The sequence below is a fragment of the Aotus nancymaae genome, unplaced genomic scaffold, assembly GCF_030222135.1.
Source record: "Aotus nancymaae isolate 86718 unplaced genomic scaffold, 86718_ANA_hifiasm-v0.15.2.pri h1tg000051l, whole genome shotgun sequence".
Classification (NCBI taxonomy): Eukaryota; Metazoa; Chordata; class Mammalia; order Primates; family Aotidae; genus Aotus; species Aotus nancymaae.
The window spans coordinates 1,558,070-1,582,122 of record NW_026988465.1 but is presented as its reverse complement, the minus strand read 5'-3'; the positions used below and the strand labels follow the sequence as shown (position 1 = coordinate 1,582,122).

The window sequence follows — 24,053 nt, the reverse complement described above, 5'->3', positions numbered from 1 at the left end:
AAAGATTCATTATAGTCAGAGACAACGTCTCCTGGGCACCTGGTAGGAGGGTCTGAGATTCTCTGAAGCCAAAGCACATCAACTGCCCTCCTGGGCAGCAACAATCCCCTGCAATCAATTAGACAGGATCTAGCCCGACTGGAGGACCCCCTTCCCAAGATCTCCATAAGCTCCAGGGGAAGCTGATTATATAACAGGGTGAAGATCAGCGCTTTAGGGAGGTCTTGACTGAGCTTCTGCCTTTCCTACCCTTACCCAGAAGCATTATACCCTGAAGATATACCTGGGGTCCAGGATTTCACTGAGAACCAGATAGCTAGGCATGCCAATTGTATCTTCAGTGGCTCTCCACTTGCTCTCAGCACAGAATCCAAACTCCTTAGCATAGATACAATAATCTTCAAGCCAGGTGGAACATCTATCCGAATCACAATGGTTCCCTTTTGCTGCAACTGGCCCTCCCACCCACAGGGCTATGGCAGCCATGTTTACAAGGCATGGTCTGGACTCCTCTTAACAGTTTAGTAAACTAAACATGGACCCAAGATGATCCTCTGCCAGGAATACCTGTCTCTTCAACCATCTCCTTTCTCTCAAATGCTAGATATAATGGGGCTTTAATAAATAACAGCTGGTAGAGATGCAAATAATTCATCCAATTGGAAAAACATTCTTCCAGAGGTTATGGTTTTATTGCTCTATAGGATATTAACCAGTTTTATTTCTAACTTTGCAATCTATTCCAGCATTCTTTTTTTACACTGAGTATATTAACTAGTCTTTTAACATCTTTAGCGCCCTGCTGGTTCCCTAATTAATGAGCTGAGTAAATTTTTGACACATGCTCTTTCTATATGTTTAAAATTATACTTTGAAAAAGACAAGCTAATTTCCCAGACCCCACTCTGGGATAATTGTATTATCTGCAATTTCTAATTATTCCATTTCCATCACCTGTGAGGGTCACCTAACAGCCTTGGAGAGGATCAAGGTCTTTGAGAGATGCAGCTCAGCCTACCACCACTTTGTAATATCTGAAGAGGCCGGGTGTGGTGGCTCTCACCTGTAATCCCAGCACTTTGGAATGCCGAGGCAGGTGGATCGCCTGACGTCAGGAGTTCAAGACCAGCCTGACCAATATGGTGAAAGCGGATCTCTACTACATACAAAAAATTAGCCAGGCCTAGTGGTGCATGCCTGTAATGCCAGCTACTCAGGAGGCTGAGGCAGGAGAATCACTTGAACCCGTGAGGCGGAGGTTGCAGTTAGCCCAGATTGCGTCACTGAACTCCAGCCTAGGCAACAAGAGGAAATTCCGTTTCAGAAAAAAAAAAAAAAAAAAAAAAAAAATCTGGAGAAAGGCTTTGGGATAAGCCCAAATTGTTCTACTTGACTTTCAGTGTTGCCCCACCTACATTGTTACCCAGATGGTACCTGATGAAACTTAAGCAATGATAAAGTTACTTACAACTTGGACTCTGCTGAGCTTGCCCATCTTCTGTTAGAAAAGAGGGGGCGCGGGGAGATAAAATAACACGAAGTTGAAGCAGCAGTCAGGTGGCTGGCTGGCGCTATCGGCCCAACCACAGTGGGGCCCAAGGGCTGAGAAAATAACTCCCCTCTCTGTAACTGGTGCCTATGTTATCTTGAAAATGTTGCAAAATAATGTTTTTCCTGCAGCCCAAGGACCTGCTCTGAGACACATAGTCCAGGTTTGTACAATCTAGACCCAACCCTTAGAAATACCTCTGTCACTGAGTGACTTACTGCCTTTGTTTAACTTCTGTAATTCTTCCTCTTTTCCCTTCCACATGTAAATTAGCAAATCAATGAAAGCCAACTACCGTAAGGTCAGATGTCCAGCCAATGGGCAATGACACAGTTTTACCTTTGCTCCCCCTTGGGTTGTATGTCTTTAAAAAGGGGGAAAAAAAACTGCTTTTCAGGGAGCTCTGTTTCTGGACTCGAGTCCACCAATGCTCCACAGCTAGCTGAATAAAGTCTCTGCCTTCCTCACTCCCGTGTCTGAGGGGCTCTGTCAGCGGTTCATCCTGCAACATGCCCACCTGCAAGTGTCATGTCTTTGGGCAAGTCCCCGGATTAATCTTTCTGGGTCTCAGTTTCCACATCAGTTCAACAGGGCAATATGCTCAACAGGGCAATATCATTTTCCTTACAGTGTTGTTGAAAGAATTACAGTTAGCCTGGCTCTCTATAGGTAGTCCATAAGTGTCAGCTACATAAATCTAAAACGCCTAGGCATGCTTGAATAGGACACCTGGGGCACCAGATTTAGAGGGGTGGTTTTGTTTTGTTGTTTGGTTCTCTGGGAACTGGACAAGGTGGCACAGCCAAGGCCCTTCCAACTCTTAAGAATTCTTCTGCAAAGAAAATACTTTGCAAATGCCTCAGCAGAACTCAAAAATATCCACAAACTCTGACACTAAAAATTTGGATACCTCAGAAATCACTTCTGATCCTCTGGCGTCCTACCTGGTCTGCAAGCCTTCTTTGGGGGTGCATGACACGGCCGCTTTTAAGCACACGCCCTCAATTGTTATCCCACCTCCTGGCTCACGGCTGGCCCTCGGGACGCAGCGACCCCTCCTCGCCAGGCTCCCCAGGGCCCCGGGCAGGGGGCTCCGAGCTCCGGCAGCCGCAGAGTTCGCAGACCTGAGGTCCGCCCGAGGGAGCAGCCGGGCCTGCAGCTCTCAGATCCTCGGAGCCAGGCCGGGAAGCACTTGTGCCCTGCCCCACGCGCCGCTCAGGTCCTTCCCGGGTCACCGTCCCCGCGCCCCGCGCCCTTCTTCCACTCCCGGGCATACCCGGCCCCGCCCCCGCATCTCAGCCCCGCCTCCTAATCGCCTAGAGCCCCGGCCCCGCCCGCGCCCCGCCTCGGGTTCCGGCTTCGATTTCAGCCTGGCCCCGCCCTCAACCCTGGTCCCGCCCCCAACCCTGGCCTTTCTCCGCCCGACCCCACCCCCGAGCCCCGGCAGTCCCAGAGCCCCGTCCCCGCCCCCGAACCCCGTCCCCGGCCCCGAGCCCCGCCGCCTTAGAGACCCGTACGCCCAAGGTCGGGGCTAGACATGGCGAACGCGGCTTGGAGACTGGCGCGGCGTTCGTGTCCGAGGTAAGCTTGGAGCCCCGGCCGCCGGCCCAAGGTCGCCCACAGGAGACGGCTGTCCAGGCGAAGGTCACCGCCGGTGGGAGCCCCCCCTCCCTGTTTTCCTGTCTGGGTGGCAACAGAATTTTGTTTTGCTGGTTTTCCAGCGAGAGTTCGCTGGAGTGACCACCTAACGCGCGCGCCCTCCTGCACCTGGGCCCAGAGTGGTCAGGATGGACGCGTCGTGAGGTCAGGGCTGCGGCTCTCTGTCCCCAGTCCCCGAGGTCTCCGCCGGCGTCCGCGCAGCGCTCCCATCCTCCTGGGGCCGGACTCCGGGCCCTTGAGCCGCCCTCGCTGGGCACGGTGCTTCCTCCGGCGCCCGGGCCTGCACTTCCCAGCCGGGATGCTTCTGGGGTGCAAAGCGTTGCTTGCTAAAAGTGAAGTAAACGTAAGCAGTTATCACTCGTGTGGACTTACGCTCTTTGCTTTTTGGAGAACACGTATGCAATGAAGCGAAGTGGCCGTGTGCGCAGTGACGGCTAAGAAGCGCGCTCCACCTCCCTGGGATGCCCGGAACCCAGCACGAATCTGTGTATAGGGAACAAAACCGGAACACGATGGTGGCCTTGAAGTGGTGGAATTATGAGTGATTTTCCAGACTTTAGGTATTCTCTTATATGGTCGTGTTTTTGCAATTTGTTTTTAAAACTCACGCATTATTTTAAAATAAATTTGTTCCACATTTTGTGGAAACGCACATTTCGGCTTTCTATGGACACTTTAAACTTTTCTTTCATTTTCTACTTGGAATTTGTCATGTAGGTTGCAGTTTTTCCCTTTACAGAAAAGCAATTTAATATAAAACTTACTGTAGGCCGGGCGTGGTGGCTTACGCCTGTAATCCAAGCACTTTGGAGGCCAAGGCGGGTGGATCACCTGAGGTCGGAAGTTCAAGACCAGCCTGACCAACATGGTGAAACCCTGTGTTTAAAAAATAAAGGAAAAAGAAAAAAAACTTACTGTAGACTGATCTTACTGAATCAATTACTAAGTCCAAGGTTTGAACCTAGAGTTCATTGTACCATTTTCGAGTTACATAATTGTGTTTGGCGGGTGATACATGTTAGGTTTGGGCTTTGTAACCTGTATTATTTTAATCATCTTTGATGCCATTAACTCCATTATTCAGGGTCATCGTCGTGAACATCCATGTTTTGCTTGTGGCCTGAGTCTTTTGAAGTTTGCCACCCCACCCTCGCTGTGTGTGCTTAAAAACGTGCTGATCACCCCGCGGTGCTTGCTGTTTCTGCTCTGCTCCTGGCTGGCTGGTTAAACATCCCCATAGAAAGGGACAAGCCTACTGAGCCCGCTTCACTGACTCCCTTGCGCTGCAGGTAGATTCCCTCCCACCTGCTGAGAAGGCTGTGGCTCTGTCTGGAATGCCAGCATCTGTACATACGTCCTTTTGAACATTTCTTGTATGTTCAGCCATTCTCCCCTCCTTCCACCTGTGTATATGTTGGAACACAGGTTTTGCCAGCAAAGAGGGAAAAATTGACCTGGTAATAGTTTATGGCTTGTTTAGCAGTGAGTGCAGAAGCTGTTTTAGGACTTTGGGACACTGCACTAAATTCTGTGCACTTAGCTTGTGGTCTCCTGCTGTTCACTATCTTGCATGCTCTTCATTTACTTCTTGCCTACAGCAAAATTTACATAGTCATTCCTGTTCTGGCTGCTTTTATCTTTAATTGCTTGCAAATACCTCACTGGATGGTTATTTACTTTTCCCTTTATTTATTTATTTTATTTACCATTAGCTTCTGTATTGATTTCTTATCTTGAAATCCTTACAGCCAATTATTTGCAGCCAGTTTGCTGGGGCAAGTATAAAGAAAATATTTATGGACAAACATGGGATTTTGCTATGTATGGGCTGAATCAGTCTGCCTCATTGTAGTTATCTGCAGGTCGTTAGTTTCCCAGTAGTTTAGCTGCACATGAATAGAACAGCAATGAGAGCCAGTCAGAAGGACTTTGAAAATGCGATGAATCAGGTGAAACTCTTGAAGAAGGATCCAGGAAACGAAGTGAAGCTAAAACTCTACGCACTATATAAGCAGGTAAATGCCTACTGTCTGACATTATTTAAAGAATGTTGGGCAAATGACTCCTTAAATAGATACACTGTGTGTTTACTAAAATGTAGCCTTAATATTTTGGGTTTGTCTTGCTTCCTCTTCTCTGAAGAGTATATATATATGTCATTTTTAAATATTACCTTGAAATACTATTAATAAACAAAATAACCCCTCTGTGTCATGCCAGAGTAAAAGAGACTTAGGAAATATAATATTCACATTTGTAGACCTTATTTGGCTCTTGATTAGAATAAATCAATTGAAAAAGGTATTTTTAAGACAATCGGGGAAGTTTTGAATAAGGACAGAGTATTAGAAGATGCCTAGAAATCATTGTTAATGGTGTCAAGGTTACATAAATGTTGATATTTTTAAGAAATGGGTACTAAGGATATAGAGGTTAAATAGCATGGATAGTTGAAGTTCTCTAAGCACAAAAAGAAAGAAAAGGATAGATGAGGCCAGGCGGTGGCTCACACCTAATTCCAGCACTTTGGGAGGCTGAGGCGGGTTGATCCCTTGAGGTCAGGAGTTTGAGACCAGCCTGGCCAACATGGTGAAGCTCTGTCTGTACTAAAAATACAAAATTTAGCTGGGCATGGTGGTACACGCCTGTAATCCCAACTACTCAGGAAGCTGAGGTGGAAGAATCGCTTGAACCTCGGAGGTGGAGGTTGCAGTGAGTGATTGCACCACTGCACTCCATCCTGGGTGACAGAGTGAGACTCTGTCTCAAAAAAAAAAAAAAAAGAAAGAAAAAGATAGATGAAGTAAGTAAGGCAATTTGATAATTGTTGAACTTGGGTGATGGGTATTGCGAATTCATTATAATAGTCTACTTTGGAATGTTTGGAAATTTTTGTAACAAAACTTAGAAACTGAAGCTTTTAAGTTCCAATGCCAAAGGCTTCCTTCCCTGTCATGTCTGACTCTCTGGGCTCCTATTTTTCTGTTTTATGTTACCTATTTTTCTGTTTTATGATGGGTATGAGCTTCTCTTTCATATGGGTGTGTATAGTAAAAAATTTAACCTTGCCCCAAAAGAGGTGTGGGTTTTCACTCAGCTTCTGGGAAGTTAATCTCTAAAGCCTGATAGGAGTGTCTTTGTTTGCCTGGATTGTCTTAACAATGTTTAGGGTGGGGGCTTCAGGTTATGCAGTCATGCATAGGTGATGGAGCCCCACTAAAAACTCTGGACACTGAGACTGGATGAACTGAGCATCTTTGGTTTGCAGGACTCCCTGTGTACTGTCACATCAATTCTGGGAGAGGGGTCCTGTCCTGACTCCATGGGGAGGACAAGGAAACTCCATATTTGCTACTGCCCCAGACTCCATCCTGTGTGTGTCCTCCAATGACTGATTTTAATCTCTATCCTTTCCCTTAATAAACTATTAACTGTGTGTTTAACAGCTTGCAATGAGTTCTGGGTGTCCTTCTAGCAAATTATTGCACCTGAGGGTGGTCCTGGGAACCCTCCAGCCTTGCAGTTGGTGTGAGCATTGAGGACAAGCCCTTATCCTGTGGGCTGTGTCCCCTCTAACTTCTAGGCTGGCTGACTCTTGCCAGGTGACACTATCTCTGTCTATAGAAATTCATAGCCCCCTTTTCTGCCTTTACTGCCTTTTTTTTTTCTTCTTTTTTAAGACAAAGTTTCACTTTGTGGCCCAGGCTGGAGTGCAGTGGCACCATCTCAGCTCACTGCAACCTCTGCCTCCCAGGTTCAAGCAATCCTTCTGCCTCAGCCTAACAAGTAGCTGGAATTACAGGCGCCCACCACTACACTTGGCTAATTTTTGTATTTTTAGTAGAGAAAGGGTTTCATCATATTGGTCAGGCTGGTCTCGAACTCCTGACCTCCGGTGATCCACCACTCTTGGCCTCCCAAAGTGTTGGGATTACAGGTGTGAGCCACTGCGTCCGGCCTGTTTTTCAAAGACTTTCTTCTTTCCTCTTTTAGCCAACTGTATTATAAAATTTTAATCATTTTAAGTGGAATTTTAAATTGCCATTTCTGAGAAGTAGCTGAGTGGGATATTTTTCCATCTCAAAACACCCACTCTACCTAGCCTCAAAAATAAAATTTAATTGCTTTTTGCTTTTACTTATGTGTTCTTCAGTCAAGTTTCCTAAGGACCAGTGGCTCTGACAGCCCCCACCCTTGCCGAGGGTACCAAAAGTGCACAGTGAATTAGTGATGTTCTTTTGTACCTTCAGATGGGCTTTTGGAATATGCTGTGCATTTCCAAATATTTGTTGACTACTTCCTTTTAAAGATTGTTTGCTTGAATATTTTGATTGATTGTGGAAAATATGATTACCGATATAAAACTAATGAACTGTTAGATTTTTTAGAAAGTACTTCCCCAAAACTTTTATCCTGCATTATTTTCATGGATAGACAGTTATAATTTATTTCCAGTCTTTTTTCTGTTGTTTTTGCATTTTCACCAACAACTTCAAAGAGACTAGACGGGAAAATGCAGATCAATTTAAGTACTGAGAAAGGAAAGGATTTGGGGGAGACATTCATGCACCTATGGATTTTATGGATCTTGAATATTTAGGGCTCCAGTTTACATGACATTTGACCATTAATTGCCCCTCTCCTTTTCACAGGCCACTGAAGGACCTTGTAATATGCCCAAACCAGGTGTATTTGACTTGATCAACAAGGCCAAATGGGATGCATGGAATACCCTTGGCAGCCTGCCAAAGGTAAATTTACTAGTTACTCTGCTTTTATTTGTTGTATTTCTAAAGAAGTTTGGTGCTTCTCATTAAGCCATTATAAATGGAGCCTTCGAGGTCTTGATGTGCTTCTATTCTTCATTGCAAGGTGCTATTTATTAGTATAGTAACTTTCTCAAAGCGCTAATTCGTTGACCATGGGCTAAGGCTGTTTGTCATCTTCCCATGAGGAAACTGCTCGGCAGAACTATGTGGATTTGGTGTCCAGTTTGAGTTCTTCATTGGAATCTTCTAGTCAGGTGGAGCCTGGAACAGACAGGAAGTCAACTGGATATGAAACTCTGATGGTGACCTCCGAAGATGGCATCACAAAGATCACATTAAATCGGCCTGCAAAGAAAAATGCCATAAACGTTGAGGTAATATTACCTGCCCTTGGAGTTTGTCCTGTTTTTCTTTTCTTCTTCTATGTGTTTCATGCAAAAGCTGTAGAGTTTCAGCATCATTCCTATTTTATCGTATCACTTTTTGATTTCTGCAGGAAGGTTGGTAATTGTGGCTACTTCATACAACAGAGTATTCATTGTTTATAGTTTGTGAACTCCAGGTAGGTTCTGATATGCCCAAAAGGCACTGTGACTTTCCTAATAATGGAAGCACAAATAAATTAATATAAATGAAACATGTTGCTGTGAGAGAATTTGCATAGAAGCCCTCTAAGTTTGGTGTAGACTGCTCCCAGAAGTATCTTCATGTCACTTAGACTAGAAAGTAGGTCTTTCTGCTTGCATGGGGGCTTCATGATTTATTAGTAGAGGGAGAAAGGGAAGAAGTACTTCATCTTAAACAAATCATAACCCAACTCTGCTTTAAAGTAGCTGCTTCACTCGGCAACTTTAGAATTTAAATCCCTCATTGAATTAGAACGATAATAACCACTTTAGCCCATTCTCCTTGAAAAAAAAGTATAGAGAATTGGATGCTTGGTGCTCAACTGGCACTAAAATTTGATCATTGGGTTAATGATCTCCACTGTGAGGCCGGGTGCTGTGGCTCACACCTGTAATCCCAGCACTTTGGGAGGCCGAAGCAGGCGGATCACCTGAGTTCGGGAGTTTGAGACCAGCCTGACCAACATGGAGAAACCCTATCTCTACTAAAAATACAAAATTAGCTGGGCGTGGTGGCTCATGCCTGTAATCCCAGCACTTTGGGAGGCTGAGGCGGGTAGATCACCTGGGGTCAGGAGTTTGAGACCAGCCTGACCAATATAGTGAAACTTGGTCTCTATTAAAAATACAAAATTAGCCAGGCATGGTGGTGCATGCCTGTAATCCCTGCTACTCATGAGGCTGATGCAGGAGAATCGCTTGAACCCGGGAGGCGGAGGTTGCAGTGAGCTGAGATCGTACATTGCACTCCAGCCTGGGCAACAGGAGGGAAATTCGATCTCAAATCGTCATCATCATCATCATCATCATCATCTCCATTGTGGCAGAAAGAGCATACCCACTTTAAAATCGTCTTCAGAATTTCATGAAGTGGGATATGTGTCATTCAGCTAATAAAGCATTTAATTCTCAAACTTTGTTTCCACTTTCCCCTGACTCATTTCTCTACAAACATGGTAATAATAGCTTCTCTGTACAGAGTGCCTAATGAGTGCCAGCACCCTCCACACAGACGTTTGTTTAATTCTCATAAGGAGCCTATTGTTGTCATTACTCAACAATAAAATAATTAGTTTAAGAAGTAACTTGCTCAACTTTACATAACAAATAAACAGCAAAACCTAAATTGAAACCCTGATAGCCGGGCATGGTGGCTCACACCTGTAATCCCAGCAATTTGGAGGCCAAGGTGGGCAGATCACTTGAGGTCAGGAGTTCAAGACCAGCCTGGCCAATATGGTGGAATCCTGTCTATACTAAAAACACAAAAAATTAGCTAGGCGTGGTGGTACAGGCATGTAGTCACAGCTACTCAGGAGGCTGGGGCAGGAGGTGGAGGTTGAGCCAAGATCACGCCATTCCACTCTAGCCTGGATCTTGCAGCAAGACTCCATCTCAAAAAAAAAAAAAAGTAAAGAAACCCTGATAATCCATCTCCTAACCCTGGTCTCACCAGTCGCCCTGCTGTGTTGTGTTATCATAACTACAATAATGGTGGAATGAGTTCCTTGTCACTTCCCTCAAGAGAAATGCTTAGTTGCTTATTCATACACAGTCATCCCTCTGTATCCAATTGGTTCCAGGACCTCCTTATGGACACCAAAATCCTCGGAACCTGAAGTCCTTCATAAAAAGGCATAATATTTGCATATAACCTCTCTATAAACTCCCATATCCTTTAAATTATCTCTAGAGTACTTAAAATACTGAACACAATGTAAATGCTATGTTAAATAGTTGTTACGGTGTATTGTTTAGGGACTAATGATAAGAAAAAAGTCAGTACATGTTCAGTGTAGATACAGAATTCTTTTCCAGATTTTTTTGACCTGTGATTGGTAGAATCCATGGATGTAGAACCTGTGGATACAGAGGACCAGCTGTTTTATGTAAAGTCCATGTTTGTTTTCCAGTATATTTGTATCTATAAGTATCGGCCCTCTTCATCATTCTTACCACATTGAATTCTCATCTGAGGTTGAAATTGCACCTGTTTTAAATGCATTAAAAGCTATATAGCTGCATATCCAAGATTTTCAGAAGAGTTGCTGATTTAAAATTTTGAGGCACCTTCCTTGAATACCATTGCAGTGTCTTGAAAAGTCCAGCCTTTTGGCAGTCACTAACAGTTCCCAGACTGCCAGGGACTTCCTTGAGGTCACAACAGAGATGTTGTTTTATGGAAAGTTCTCTCTGACCACCTCCCACTCTGCCCACCCTAGACAAGCCTCAGCACCTCCTCTGAGTTCCCTGCTGCTTCGTACTTTCCTTCCCTCACCTCATTTCAACATTATTGTCCTCTGTTAATTCTGAAAGCTCAAGGACTATATCTTTCTTGTTCCCTTTTGGAAAAAAAGTGGTTTATAGCCGCCAGCTCCTACCATAGCACCAGGTACATAGTATGCACCAAGTAATTGTAAAAGGAATGAAAATTATTTTTGGTCTATTGGCCCACGATTTTGGTTATAAAATACAACCAAAATAAATGTTAGGCACTTTGCTGAGAGCAGGCTTGCAGTCTAACATTTAGTGAGTCCATTGGTTGATGATGCCTGTGTTCAGAGATCTTTTCTTTTCTTTGACTTCCCATTACACAGATGTATCATGAAATTATGCGTGCACTTAAAGCCGCAAGCAAGGATGACTCATCCATCACTGTTTTAACAGGTAAGACATTTTCTCAGACGTCCTAATTAAATTTCTATTTTGAGGAGGTCTCTTCATAGATAGGAAATTGAGTTTAAAAGCTCCAAGATTGGGAGGCCACGGCAGGCAGATCACGAGGTGAGGAGTTCGAGACCAGCCTGACCAACATGGTGAAACCCCATCTCTACTGAAAATACAAAAATTAGCTGGGTGTGGTGGTACACGCCTGTAATCAGAGCTACTCAGTAGGCTGAGGCAGGAGAATTGCTTGAACCTGGAAGGTGGAGGTTGCAGTGAGCTGAGATTGTGCCACTCTACTCTACCCTGGGCGACAGAGTGAGACTGTCTCAAAAAAAAATTTTTTTTTCCAGTACTGTCATACTCCAATTTATAAATATACAAAACATATGAGAAACACAGATATCCACTCCTTCACAATTACCCAACATAAATTAAAATACATATATCCACAAAAAGACTTTCATAGGAGCAGTCATGGTAACCTGATTTATAATTGCCAAAACCAGAAGACAACTCAAATATTCAAAAACACCGGTGGCTCACGCCTGTAATCCCAGCACTTTGGGAGGCCGAGTCGGGTGGATCACGAGGTCAAGAGATCGAGACCATCCTGGTCAACATGGTGAAACCCCGTCTCTACTAAAAATACAAAAATTAGCTGGGCATGGTGGCGCACGCCTGTAGTCCCAGCTACTCGGGAGGCTGAGGCAGGAGAATTGCTTGAACCCAGGAGACGGAGGTTGCAGTGAGCCGAAATCGCGCCATTGCACTCCAGCCTGGGTAACCAGAGCAAAACTCCATCTCAAAAAAAAAAAAAAACAAAAACATAGATTCCAAAAGTAATTGCGGTAAAAAAAGTAAAAAAAAAATTCAAAAACACATGTATGAATAAATTGTTGACTATTTATACAATAGAATACTCAGCAATACAATGGAATAAATGATACAAGAATATGGATGCATCTTTAAAACACAGTTCAGCAAAATAAAGACAGGAGTGTACATATTCTATAAGTCTATTCATAGAAAGTTCTACAGTAGGCAAAAGTTCTTATCTGTGGAAATTGAAGTCAGAAGGTGATTGCCTTGGGGCAGGTGGGATGGTATGGCTAGAAGGGAGCCTACGGGAAACCTCTAGAGTGATGGAGATGTTCTGTGTCTTGTTTTGGATGGTGATCTTGTGGGCATTTAAAATTATCAAAATTCATTTAAATGAACATTTAAGAGCTGGTTGTTTTATTGTATATAAATTATTCTTTAATTAAACACACACATTCAGATACACACTTTCAGTGGCTCTTAGAATAAAGAAAAAACGTCCTCATGGGATCTACAAAGCCCCATCAGGTCTAATCTGCTGGTCCTTATCCTGCACCAAATTCCCCCTGGCTTTCTCCGAGTCAGCCACAATGGCTCTTATTTCATCTACACTGGGGATAACCTCTCCAAAGAGCCTTTGCACAGGCTGTTCCTTGGTGTGAACTGTTCTTCCTAGCCCTCTTTTTTCTAGCCAACCTGGCCTCTCCTTCAGATCTCAATTCAGTTGTCCCTTCCTTAGGAAAATCCCGTCCTGAACTCCCTGATTAGACCAACCCCCACCTCCGGTACATACTCTCATTTGATGATGCACCTCACCTCTATTTCAGCAGTTGCATTAGCTACATTTATCTGTGTGTTTTTATAGATCAGTGTCCAGCATACTCACTAGTTTGTAAGTTAGGACAAGAACCATTGCTGGTTCTCCAATGTATTTCCCATGCCTAATCATAGAGCTTGACATGCAGTAGATACTCAAGAATTATAGAATGAATGAATGAATGAGGGATCTGTTGATTTTATTATTTATAGGAAATGGGGACTATTACAGTAGTGGGAACGATCTGACTAACTTCACTGATATTCCCCCTGGTGGAGTAGAGGAGAAAGCTAAAAATAGTGCCATTTTACTGAGGTAAGAGTATTGACATTTGTCTGATCCCAGAGGGCCCGTTCTTAGTTATCAAAGTGGAATTTAGTTGAGCAGAAGTGAAATATCTACTTCTCTGTGTCGATCCAATTAATTGTGACTTTGGACAAGCATATTTCTCCAAACTGCCTGCATCCATAGGTGGGCATTCATTCTCTCTCTTTGACCTCTGTTACCTTTTCATCCTGCTGGTCTCATGAGATTTGACTGGAAAACATAAAAGTTAGCTATAGCTGTAAACAAAATTATCTTGCTTTGAGACAGAGGAATTTAGCAAATTCTCATCCAGCCAGAGGAATGGACGATTGCCATGAATGCTGAAAGTAGGAGACTTGGAGGAAACTTATAAAACACGGGAGGAGGTCATGAAGGCTTTATTCCTGCCAAATCTTTAATTCCCACTTGCTATGATATTCCAGTGTGTGCTTAGTCACCCACCCTAATCTCTAAGACTGCAGCTGGTTTCCAGCCCGAACTCACTGCCAAGAATACAAGATTTGACCCAGGGTTGACCCGTAGGTCTCACTGCATGGTTTTTCATCCACTGCCATTCAAATGGATGTCCTGGATGAATCTGGTGTGGAAGACCAGGGAAGTGGCAGGACAGGGAGGCACTGCCCGTGGTGGCTGTGGAAATACCCAGCGTGCCAGAAGCCTTTGTTATCTCAGAGTCAGACTGCCTTGCCCATGCTTCAGTCATGCTGCTTTGGCACAATTAATGATTTTGTGTTTCCATTTCTATAGGGAATTTGTGGGCTGTTTTATAGATTTTCCTAAGCCTCTGATTGCGATGGTCAATGGTCCAGCTGTCGGCATCTCTGTCACCATCCTTGGGCTATTTGATGCTGTGTATGCATCTGACAGGGTAAGTCAGCTCCCAGAAAGCAAGAGGTCAGGCAAGCAGAGTGAGCCGAAAGCCTTTGAATCCTCCTTCAGCATTGCCAGTCATAAGCAGATTACATGTGGTTTGCAGTAAAGTTTACTGAATTTAGATTTTTCTCAAAGCATTAGTCTAACTAATTTGACTGATTTTATTTTTCCTTCATTATTAACTTGCATTTTGTTGTGAACAATGTTCCAACTCTGATTGTTCCAGATTCTAATCAAATTCCACAATAGGTATTCAGTTTTCATATCACTCTGAAATACTCAGGATGTAGCAGGAGCAGCTGCGGGAAACGGATCTCTCAGACACCGAATACAGGAGGAAGGAGTTTATTCAGCCGGGAGCAAGGTGGCATAGTTGCCTAACAGCCAAGCTCCCCTAACAAAGGAAGGTTCCATCTTTATATAGGCTTATACTTTAGGTGTTACATGTGGAAGAATCTTAGGTTTATAGCTTAACATATGAAAAGGGTCTCTGTTTATGGTCTCAGGAATTACATATGAAAAGGGCTTCGGTTTACAGTCTTAGGAATGAAAAGGGGAAGTTTACAGTCTTAGGAAAAAGGGGAAGTTGATCTGAGATGCCTGGGTCTCCCTCTTCAAGGAGACACTTGAAAGTGTGTTATGGGAGGGAGGAATAGCATATTTGCAGATTGTGCAAGTGGAGATTATTTGATCCTTTTTTCTAAGTAAATGGATTAGAATTTTAGAATAAGAAGGAACTGTGAGCATTATCTACTCTCACTCCCTCCTTTGCAGATAAGAAAACTGAAGCTCTGTTCCTTGCCCAGAACACAATTCAACCTTGTGTTCACCATTGCATTATATAGATTTTAGTTTTTATTTTTACTATAATAGTAATATATATGTCATAGTGTAAAATAAAATTTTGAAAGATATGAAAAAGTTCCAAGAAAAGCTGCAAGGTAAAAATCACTCCTTACCACCTAGAGATAACCAGTCCTAACATTTGTGTTATTAACTTATCTTGTTTAACCAGTTTCTGACTGCTGGAACCCTAGGCTGTTTCCAATTTTTATCATTACAAGCACCTAATAACCACCTTTAGGGTTACCAGATTGTTCAGGTGACTTATGCTTGTGTGATGGTAAAATGTGCTGATAACAGCCTTCTAGGAAACATAGGGTTTTTACCACTGAAGAGATTTCTAGTTTTGTTCAGAGATAGTTTCCCCACCAATAGACAGGACCATATTTTAGCGTCCTTAATTCTTTGTATTTTCTTTTGCTGAATTCCATTGAACCAGATTGGATGCACTGACAGACCTAATTCTTATGAATAATTTTCCCATAAAAATAGCAAATGAGATTCTAGGTGCCAGGCTGCCCAGCCTTTGTAGATGGTGGTTTCTGTTCAAAGGCAGAAATCAGTGTCTTTGTTCACATTCTGTGTGTTAGATGACTGATTAGGCATTGACCTGCTTTTAACAGGGTCTGGGTTAATGGTTCCTGACCTAAAATTGGGGATATTCTTTAATATTTGAAGGGCAAATACTATATTTGAATCTTGTTCTGATTCTCCCACTGAATTGAAAATTACCTTCAATATACATCATCTTTTTTTTTTTTGAGATGGGGTCTCACTCTGTCACCCAAGCTGGAGTGCAGTGGTGTGATTTTGGCTCACTGCAACTGCCACCTCCCGGGTCCAAGTGATTCTCCCACCTCAGCCTCCCAAGTAGCTGGGGTTACAGGTGTGCACCACCACACCTAGCTAATTTTTTTTATATTTTTTGTAGAGATGGGCTTTTACCACGTTAGCCAGGCTGGTCTCAAACTCCTGACCTCAAGTGATCTGCCCGCCTTGACCTCCCAAAGTGCTGGCAGTACAGGCCTGAGCCACTGAGCCTGGCCTACATCATCCTTTTAGAGATTTTTATCTTTCCTCTTATGATATAAATTGTAATGCTGAAATCAGAGAACATATATATATTATATATAACATATCTATTCTATATATATTATAGCATGCATAGTATATGTATATTGCATATATATATATATGTGTGTGTACATAAAATGCTAAAAAATTTGGCCCAAAGTAAAATTTATTTGTCAAATACTGTTTACTGATAAAAGTTTACCCAACCAAATAAACCAAGCATCAATTTAAAATAAAATAAATTGAGGTGGGCAGATCACCTGAGGTCAGGAGTTCAAGACCAGCCTGGCCAACATGGTGAAACATTGTCGCTACTAAAAATACAAAAATTAGCTGGGCTTGGTGGCAGGCATCTGTAATCCCAGCTACATTGGAGGCTGAAGCAGGAGAATCACTTGAAACCAGGAGGTGGAGGTTGCAGTAAGCAGAGATCGCACCACTGCACTCCAGCCTGGGCAACAGAGCAAGACTCCATCTCAAAAAATAAATAAATAAAATAAAGGAAATAAGCTAAAGGAAAAGGCTGTAGAAAAAAAATTTTTTTTATAGGATTTATCATTATTGGCTTCATGAGTAAATAGCATATTAAATGGTGGGTTAATATTTAACCCATATAACCAAAATATTAATTAGTACATTTTATCTATTTTTTACTGTGGGCAATGGTTAATAATGCCTATTAGCTCTGTCAGCAAATGATACATTTCCTGTATGAGTTAAGAAACAGGTATAAATCCTAACAATAATAAATATTTGAGTGCTTACTGTTTACGCACTATGTTAATATGTATTATAGATATTATAAATATATGCATACACGCACACATATTCACGTAATGTACACAGCAGTCCTACATAAGGACTCAGTGGGGCACGGTGGCTCACTCCTGTAATCCTGGCACTTTGAGTGACTGAGGCAGGTGGATCACCTGATGTTGGGAGTTCGAGACCAGCCTGGCCAACATGGTGAAACCCCGTCTCTATTAGAAATACAAAAATGAGCAGGGTGTGGTAGCATGCACCTGTAATCCCAGCTACTAGGGAGGCTGAGGCAGGAGAATCACTTGAACCCGGGAGGCAGAGGTTGCAGTGAGCTGAGATCGTGCCACTGCACTCAAGGCTGGGCAACAAAAGGGATACTCCATCTCAATTAAAAAAAAAAAAAAGAAAGAAAGAAAGACTGGTTCCCATTTTACAAATGAGAAAACTATGACACGGAGAAGATAAGCAAGTTTCCCAAAGTCACTAAGTAGTCTGATCCCAGAGCCTAAGCCCTTAACTCCATCTACTGTTCTCTTTCTGAAAATAAGCATTTTAAATGCTTCTTATTGGCAACTTTGCATGTACCTGTTTGTGTCCCTTTAGCTGCTGTTGGCAGTTTTCTCCGTTTCCTGCTTATATTCCTTTGGCTGTGTCTTCTGGGTACATTTTTTTTGAATATGTTTTCTTTTGGATAAAAAAAGATACATGACATTAACAAAAACTTTTTAATATTTTGATTATTTTTATTTCTATGCTGCATATATTATACATCTTCTAACAGTTATGCGTTAAAAATAACACCGTGTCTAATTATAGGAAATGAAATCTAAATATTCTTTTACATATTGTAAATTTTAAATTAACATTCATAATAATTTATTCATCAAGAAACAGAAAAATATGTCTTAAATGTAACAACAACAGAAAACTAAAAATGACAATATACTAAATAACCAATATTGAATGAATTCCAGTAGTTAAAGCCAATCAAAAAACCACTGGGGCAAAATCAAGACAAATGACAGATTGAGGAAACAATTTTTCAACTCATGTAGCAAAGGCTGATCTCTCTACAGTATGTTTTAAAGTTTGTCTATAAAGCGATAGATCAACAAGCTAATATAAAAATGGGCAATGGTGAGGAATGAATAGGCCACCAAAAAAATGAAATATAAAGGGCTACTAAAATCGTATGAGAGAAACCATTGAGAAAATGAAAAGGTAAGCCACAGACCAGGAGAAAAGACTGGCCTCACACTCATCTAATAAAAGACTTGCAACCTGAATGTGTATCTTACAACTAGATAATAAGAAGGTAAACACCCTAACTTAAAAAATAGTGGACAAAATATCTTAACAGTTGCTTCACCAAAGAAGCTATAAATATGTCTAATAAGTACATGGTATGAGACTCAATATCATTAATCATTAGGGACGTGTAAATTAAAACCACAGTGAGACCCCACTACACACCTACAAACAGAGTTAAAATGAAAAAAACTTTTAATAGCTAGGTTTAGTGAGGATGTGGAGCAATTGAAACTTTCATACACTGCTGGTGGCCATGTCAAATGGTACAACCACTCTAAAAAAGAGTTGAGCAGCTTCTAAGTTAAATACACCTTTACCACACAACCCAGCTATTCAACCACTTAGGTATTTACCTGTGATAACTGAAAACATGTTCACCCAGAGACCTGCACACAAATGTTCCTAACTACCTTTTTGTTAAAATTATCTGAACATTTTTATTTTTAATTTTTTTTTTCAGTTTCATTGTGGTATAATTGACAAATAAGAATTGTACAGTCGGGTGCTACGTAACAACATTTTGGTCAGTGACAGACTGCATGTACAATGGTGGTCCCCTAAGATATACCATATTTTACTATACCTTTTCTATTCTTTTTTATTATTATTATTGAGATGAAGTCTCACTCTGTCACCCAGGCTGGAGTGCAATGGCACGATCTTGGCTCACTGCAACCTCCACTTTGCTCACTGCAACCTCCACTTCCAGGTTCAAGTAATTCTCGTGCCTCAGCCTCCCGAGTAGCTGGGACTACAGGTGGATACCACCATGCCAGGCTAATTTTTGTATTTCTACTAGAGACAGGGTTTCACCATGTTGGCCAGGCTGGTCTCGAACTCCTGATCTCAGGTGATCTGCCCACCTCAGCCTCCCAAAGGGCTGGGATTACAGACGTGAGCCACCACACCCAGCCTACCTTTTCTATGTTTAATATGTTTAGATACACAAATGCCACTTGTTACAACTGCCTAGAGTATTAAGTATGGTAACATGCTGTCCAAGTCGGTAGCCTGGAAGCAGTAGGCTCTACCACATAGCAAGGTGTGCAGTAGGCTGTACCATCCAAGTATACATAAGTATACTCCGTGATATTTGCACAATGACAAAATTGCCTGATTATGCATTTCTCAGAACATACCTCCATTGTTAAGCAACACACGACTATATATATTTAAGGTGTTCAACTTGTTTTTCATAGCAGCCTTCTTCATAATAGCATTTCATACATTTCTGGTGGCAATGTCAAATGGTACAACCATTTGAATACTAGAAACAACACCAATGGCATTAACTGGTGAGTGGATAAACATATTATTGTACATCTATACAAAGGAATACTACTCAGAAATAGCGAGGAACAAACTACTGATATATACAACAGCATGGTGACTTTCAGAAGTCAGACTCAAAAGGCTACAGAATGTAGGATTCCACTTACACAACATTCTATAAAAGTCAAAACTGTAGGGACAGAAAACAGATTAGCAGTTGCTTTGGGTGGGAGGGAGGGACTGACTATGGAAGGGCCTAGGGAACCTTTTGGGATTGTAGAAATGTTCTGCATCTCAGTAGCAGTGGTAGCTATATAACTGTATTTGTTAAAACTCGTCCAATTATGCACTTTTAAAGGGTGAATTGTGTGTGCATATTAACCACATAATCTTAAAATAAATTTTATTGAGCATTGTGAAGTTATAAGCAAATCATGATTTTTTAAAATCACACATGATGCTGGGTGCAGTGGCTCACGCCTGTAATCCTAGCACTTTGGGAGGCTGAGGCAGGTGGATCACTTGAGGTCAGTTTGAGACCAGCCTGGCCAACACGGCGAAACCTCATCTCTACTAAAAATACAAAAATTAGCTAGGTGTGGTGGCACATGCCTGTAATCCCAGGTACTCAGGAGGCTGAGGCAGGAGAATCGCTTGAACCCAGCGGGGCGGAGGTTGCAGTGAGCCGAGATTGTACCACTTCACTGCAGCCTGGGCAAAAGAGCGAAACTCCGTCTCAAAAAAAAAAAGTCACACATTGAAAAGATGGTTTTCTTTTCTCTCCTACCCCGCAGGCAACATTTCATACACCGTTTAGTCACCTAGGCCAAAGTCCAGAAGGATGCTCCTCTTACACTTTTCTGAAGATAATGGGCCCAGCCAAGGTAACTTTTGCAATGTTTAAAAATAAAACTTTTATGAGTCATCTCAAGAACGAAGAAGAGTAATCTCATATATTCTCCCTTCTTTCCCTAATATGGACAAGAGATAAGCGAATTATTTGCTCTTCAACTCTTAAGAGTTTTACCTGCAGAGGAATCAGACTATGGGAAGTATCTGCTCTGCAGGAAAATTAGAATTTATCTCTGCAACTCCCAGAACTGGGACCCTTCTCCCAGCTGATTGCTTAGTGCTAGCTGCATTGCAAGCAGCACAACACCTCAGCCTTGCAGCTGTGTGGCATTAGTCATTTGAAGGATCAGGGCTGTGCCAGCCTCCCTTGGTCCCCTGAATTTGGAGGCCACCCGGTTCCTTTATGGATGACCAGTATCCCCTAAAGGAGAGATATGATATGATGACACATTCAATTTCAGAGTAAGTATCAGCAGACGAGAGGTTTCATGGGGGCTCACCGCTGCCAGAGCCAGTCCCAATCACGGCAGCTCTTCCATCAGCCTGCTTCACTGGTGTATTAACTCCCAGGCTGGTTAAGTGGCTGCTCAGGTCTTTCACTGTGTTTCCTAGTTGCCTATGCCCTGTGGCATGACTTGAAGGGGATTGTGACAAGACTAGAAGCTGAGAGGGGCTTAGCAAATATTCTTCAAGATCTCAAAGTAGGGCAGTGGGAATTGAGCCTGTTGTCATTGCCTACTAGGATTTTGTAAAAAACACGTATATGTATGTTTTTAACCTCATTAGGCTATCACATACCCTGAATTGAACTTGGGAAAAGGGCGGAACTGATTCTAAAAGTCTTAGAGCATTTGGCTATTAGAGCATTCCTTGGCTGGGCACAATGGCCCACGCATGTGATCCTAGCATTTTGGGAGGCCGAGGCCAGTGAATCACTTGAGGTCAGGAATTCAAGACCATCCTGGCCAATATGGTGAAACCCCATTTCTACTAAAAATACAAAAAATTAGCCAGGCATGGTGATGCGTGCCTGTAATCCCAGCTACCCAGGAGGCTGAGGCAGGAGAACTGCTTGAACCCAGGAGGGAAAGGTTTCAGTGAGCTGAGATCACGCCATTGCACTCCAGCCTGGGTGAAAGAGTGAGACTCTGTCTCAAAAAAAAACCCAAAAAACAAAAATTAGCCAGGTGTGGTGACAGGCACTTCTAATCCCAGCTACTCAAGAGGCTGAGGCAGGAGAATCATTTGAACCCAGGAGGCGGAGGTTGCAGTGAGCCAAGATCGCACCACTGCACTCCAGTCTGGGCAACAGAGTGAGACTCTGTCTCAAAAAAAAAAAAAAAAAGTGTTTCTTTTCTGGGAGAGAAATTGCAAATGTAGAGAGGATATCCACTTAGTGTCCTCAGTTTTTCTGGAAGGTAATTATAAGTCTTTGCTTTCCTTCAGTCAAATAAAACTAATTTGAGTACCAATGCAGGTAAAGAAAACTCTCAGAGCCCGATCACTGGGTAGAGTTTCTAGGGAATGGAATTTCGAAAGTTTCTAAAGATTAACTCAATGTCCGTGATTTTTCTTTCCTTTTTTCCTCTTTAAAATAAGAGTTTATAGTGTATAAAATGGAAAAATCATAGCTGCTGTGGATTGTAGAATCAAGCATCTGCTTCAGGTCATTTCTCCCGTGGGCCCCCTAGTCTTGCCTCTCCAGCAATGACACACACACAAGCAGCAGCCCTTAACAGACCTTCCAGGGAGCCTGCAATAGTCTCAGCACAGTTTGCAAACCATTGCCTGTTGAGGCTGTCACCTTCTCCCTTGTTGAGAAATAACAGCAACCTCAAAAGACCTTTAATAAATCTCTCTATGCCTCCTGAAAGCAGTTAACTGAAGCCTTGTTTTATTAAGTTAATATCTTAACCTTGCTTCCTGCTTTTCATTTCAGGCAACAGAGATGCTTGTTTTTGGAAAGAAGTTAACAGCAGGAGAAGCATGTGCTCAAGGACTTGTTACTGAAGTTTTTCCTGACAGCACTTTTCAGAAAGAAGTCTGGACCAGGCTGAAGGCATTTGCAAAGCTTCCTCCAAATGTTAGTATTCATCTTTTACTTTTAAGAACCTTGAAAATAATTTCCTAAGGGAAAAATTTATTTGCCTTCAGAGAATAAGTCATAAAAACACAAGACAGGCCGAGTGCGGCGGCTCACGCCTGTAATCCCAGCACTTTGGGAGGCTGAGGCAGGCAGATCACCTGAGGTCGGGAGTTCGAGAGCAACCTGACCAACATGGTGAACCCCTGTCTCAAAAAAAAAAAAAAAAAAAACACAAGACACATCTTTAGTTAGCTTTAAGCACATCTAAATTTGGGATTAAAAAATAACCGTAGTAATGTTATAAATGTAATAATGTATTTTTTTGGTAAAAATACAGTACTGATTTTTAAAAAACTTACCAAATATACCTTCTATTTCTGTGTGGGGACAGAGGGGCACTTCTCTACGGGGGTTACTTGAGCAGGATGCTAGGCAGTATTTGCTGAGCACTTTCACTTTGGAATCCAGGGGAGAAGCCAGGCAGGTTAGCTATTTTACGAGAGTCTTTCTGTATAGCATTTTTGTTTTTATATGTGGTAGTAAGTGACTGATTGCTTTTATATTCTTGCTATTCAAAATGTAGTCCTAGAACCAGAAGCTTGAGCAGCTACCTGGGGCTTTTTGGAAATGTATTATCACAGGTCTGCCCCACACTTACTGAAGTGATTTATATGCACACTGAAGTTTGAGAAGCACTGTTTTATATTACACACGTGGCTTAAGATTTAACAGGATTAGGGCCTGGCACAGTGGCTCATGCCTGTAATCCGAACACTTTGGGAAGCCAAGGCGGGCAGATCACCTGAGGTCAGGAGTTCAACACCAGCCTGGCCAACATCACAAAACCCCGTCTCTACTTAAAAAATACAAAAATTAGCTGGGTGTGGTGGTGGATGCCTGTATTCCCAGCTACTCAGGAGGCTGAGTCAGGAGAATTGCTTGAACCAGGGAGGCAGAGGTTGCAGTGAGCCAAGATCGCACCACTGCAGCTGGGCAACAGAGTGAGACTGTATCTTAGGCAAATAAAAAAGAGTTAACAGGAGTAGTTAAATGAACATGGGAGAAACAAGAACCAGAATCATAGAATAATCTCACTCCTATTAGATTAACTTTTTTTGAGACAGAGTCTTGCTCTTGTCACCCAGGCTGGAGTGTAATGGCATGATCTCAGCTCACTGCAACCTCTGCCTCCCGGGTTCAAGCAATTCTCCTGACTCAGCCTCCTGAGTAGCTGGGATCACAGGCATGCGCCACCACATCTGGCTAATTTTTTTGTTTTTAGTAGAGATGGGGTTTTACCATGTTGGCCAGGCTGGTCTCGAACTCCTGACCTCAGCCTCCCAAAGTGCTGGCATTACAGGCATGAGCCACCACACCCAGCCTAGATTAACTCTTAACCTTATTGTTGGTTTTATTTTTCCAGGCCATGAGAATTTCAAAAGAGGTAATCAGGAATAGAGAGAAAGAAAAACTACATGCTGTTAACGCTGAAGAATGCAGTGTCCTTCAGGAAAGATGGCTGTCGGACGAATGCATGAATGCAGTGGTGAACTTCTTATCCAGAAAATCAAAACTGTGATGACCAGTATAACAGAGTAAAGCAAGTCCAAGGAAGGATGTGCTGTTTCTCCTGATTTCCAGTACTTGAACTAAATAAGCTTCACGGTGCCTTTTGCAGCGCTAAAATGTCAATTACAACGATGATATTTCACTACAGCCCTGATGAATAAAAAATTTTGTAAAACAA

At 42.5% G+C, this 24,053-nt stretch overlaps 2 protein-coding genes across 5 annotated transcripts in view; one reads left to right on the top strand and one right to left on the bottom strand.

Moving 5' to 3' along the window:
• The first annotated feature begins 3,051 nt into the window (after window positions 1-3,051).
• On the top strand, window positions 3,052-24,053 carry ECI2 (enoyl-CoA delta isomerase 2). 4 transcript variants are annotated; one of them, XM_012440321.2, is made up of 10 exons: window positions 3,052-3,130; window positions 5,061-5,223; window positions 7,861-7,959; window positions 8,163-8,351; window positions 11,201-11,270; window positions 13,119-13,221; window positions 13,981-14,101; window positions 20,163-20,252; window positions 22,160-22,303; window positions 23,730-24,053. In XM_012440321.2, exons 2-10 carry the CDS (start codon window positions 5,101-5,103, stop codon window positions 23,883-23,885), a joined length of 1,095 nt encoding a protein of 364 aa, XP_012295744.2. In that variant the 5' UTR covers window positions 3,052-3,130; window positions 5,061-5,100; the 3' UTR covers window positions 23,886-24,053. The 4 variants fall into 4 exon arrangements, with proteins under 4 accessions (XP_012295744.2, XP_012295746.2, XP_012295743.2 ...); XM_012440323.3 differs by lacking the exon at window positions 3,052-3,130 and adding an exon at window positions 3,152-3,203; XM_012440320.2 differs by lacking the exon at window positions 3,052-3,130 and adding an exon at window positions 3,558-3,768.
• Window positions 17,419-24,053, bottom strand: part of LOC105708722 (testis expressed protein 56) — a 42,804-nt gene continuing 36,169 nt past the window's right edge. The window contains exon 4 of the mRNA XM_012440324.2: window positions 17,419-17,469. Coding sequence (XP_012295747.2) covers window positions 17,419-17,469 — 51 coding nt within the window. The remainder of the gene's footprint in view (window positions 17,470-24,053) is intronic.

Excerpts from the sequence above, each read along its gene's own strand:
- ECI2 (XM_012440321.2), top strand. The coding sequence starts at position 5,101 with ATGAATAGAACAGCAATGAGAGCCAGTCAGAAGGACTTTGAAAATGCG. Across the intron at positions 8,352-11,200 it reads AAAATGCCATAAACGTTGAG|ATGTATCATGAAATTATGCG; the intron begins GTAATATTACCT and ends CCCATTACACAG. Across the intron at positions 14,102-20,162 it reads CTGTGTATGCATCTGACAGG|GCAACATTTCATACACCGTT; the intron begins GTAAGTCAGCTC and ends CCTACCCCGCAG.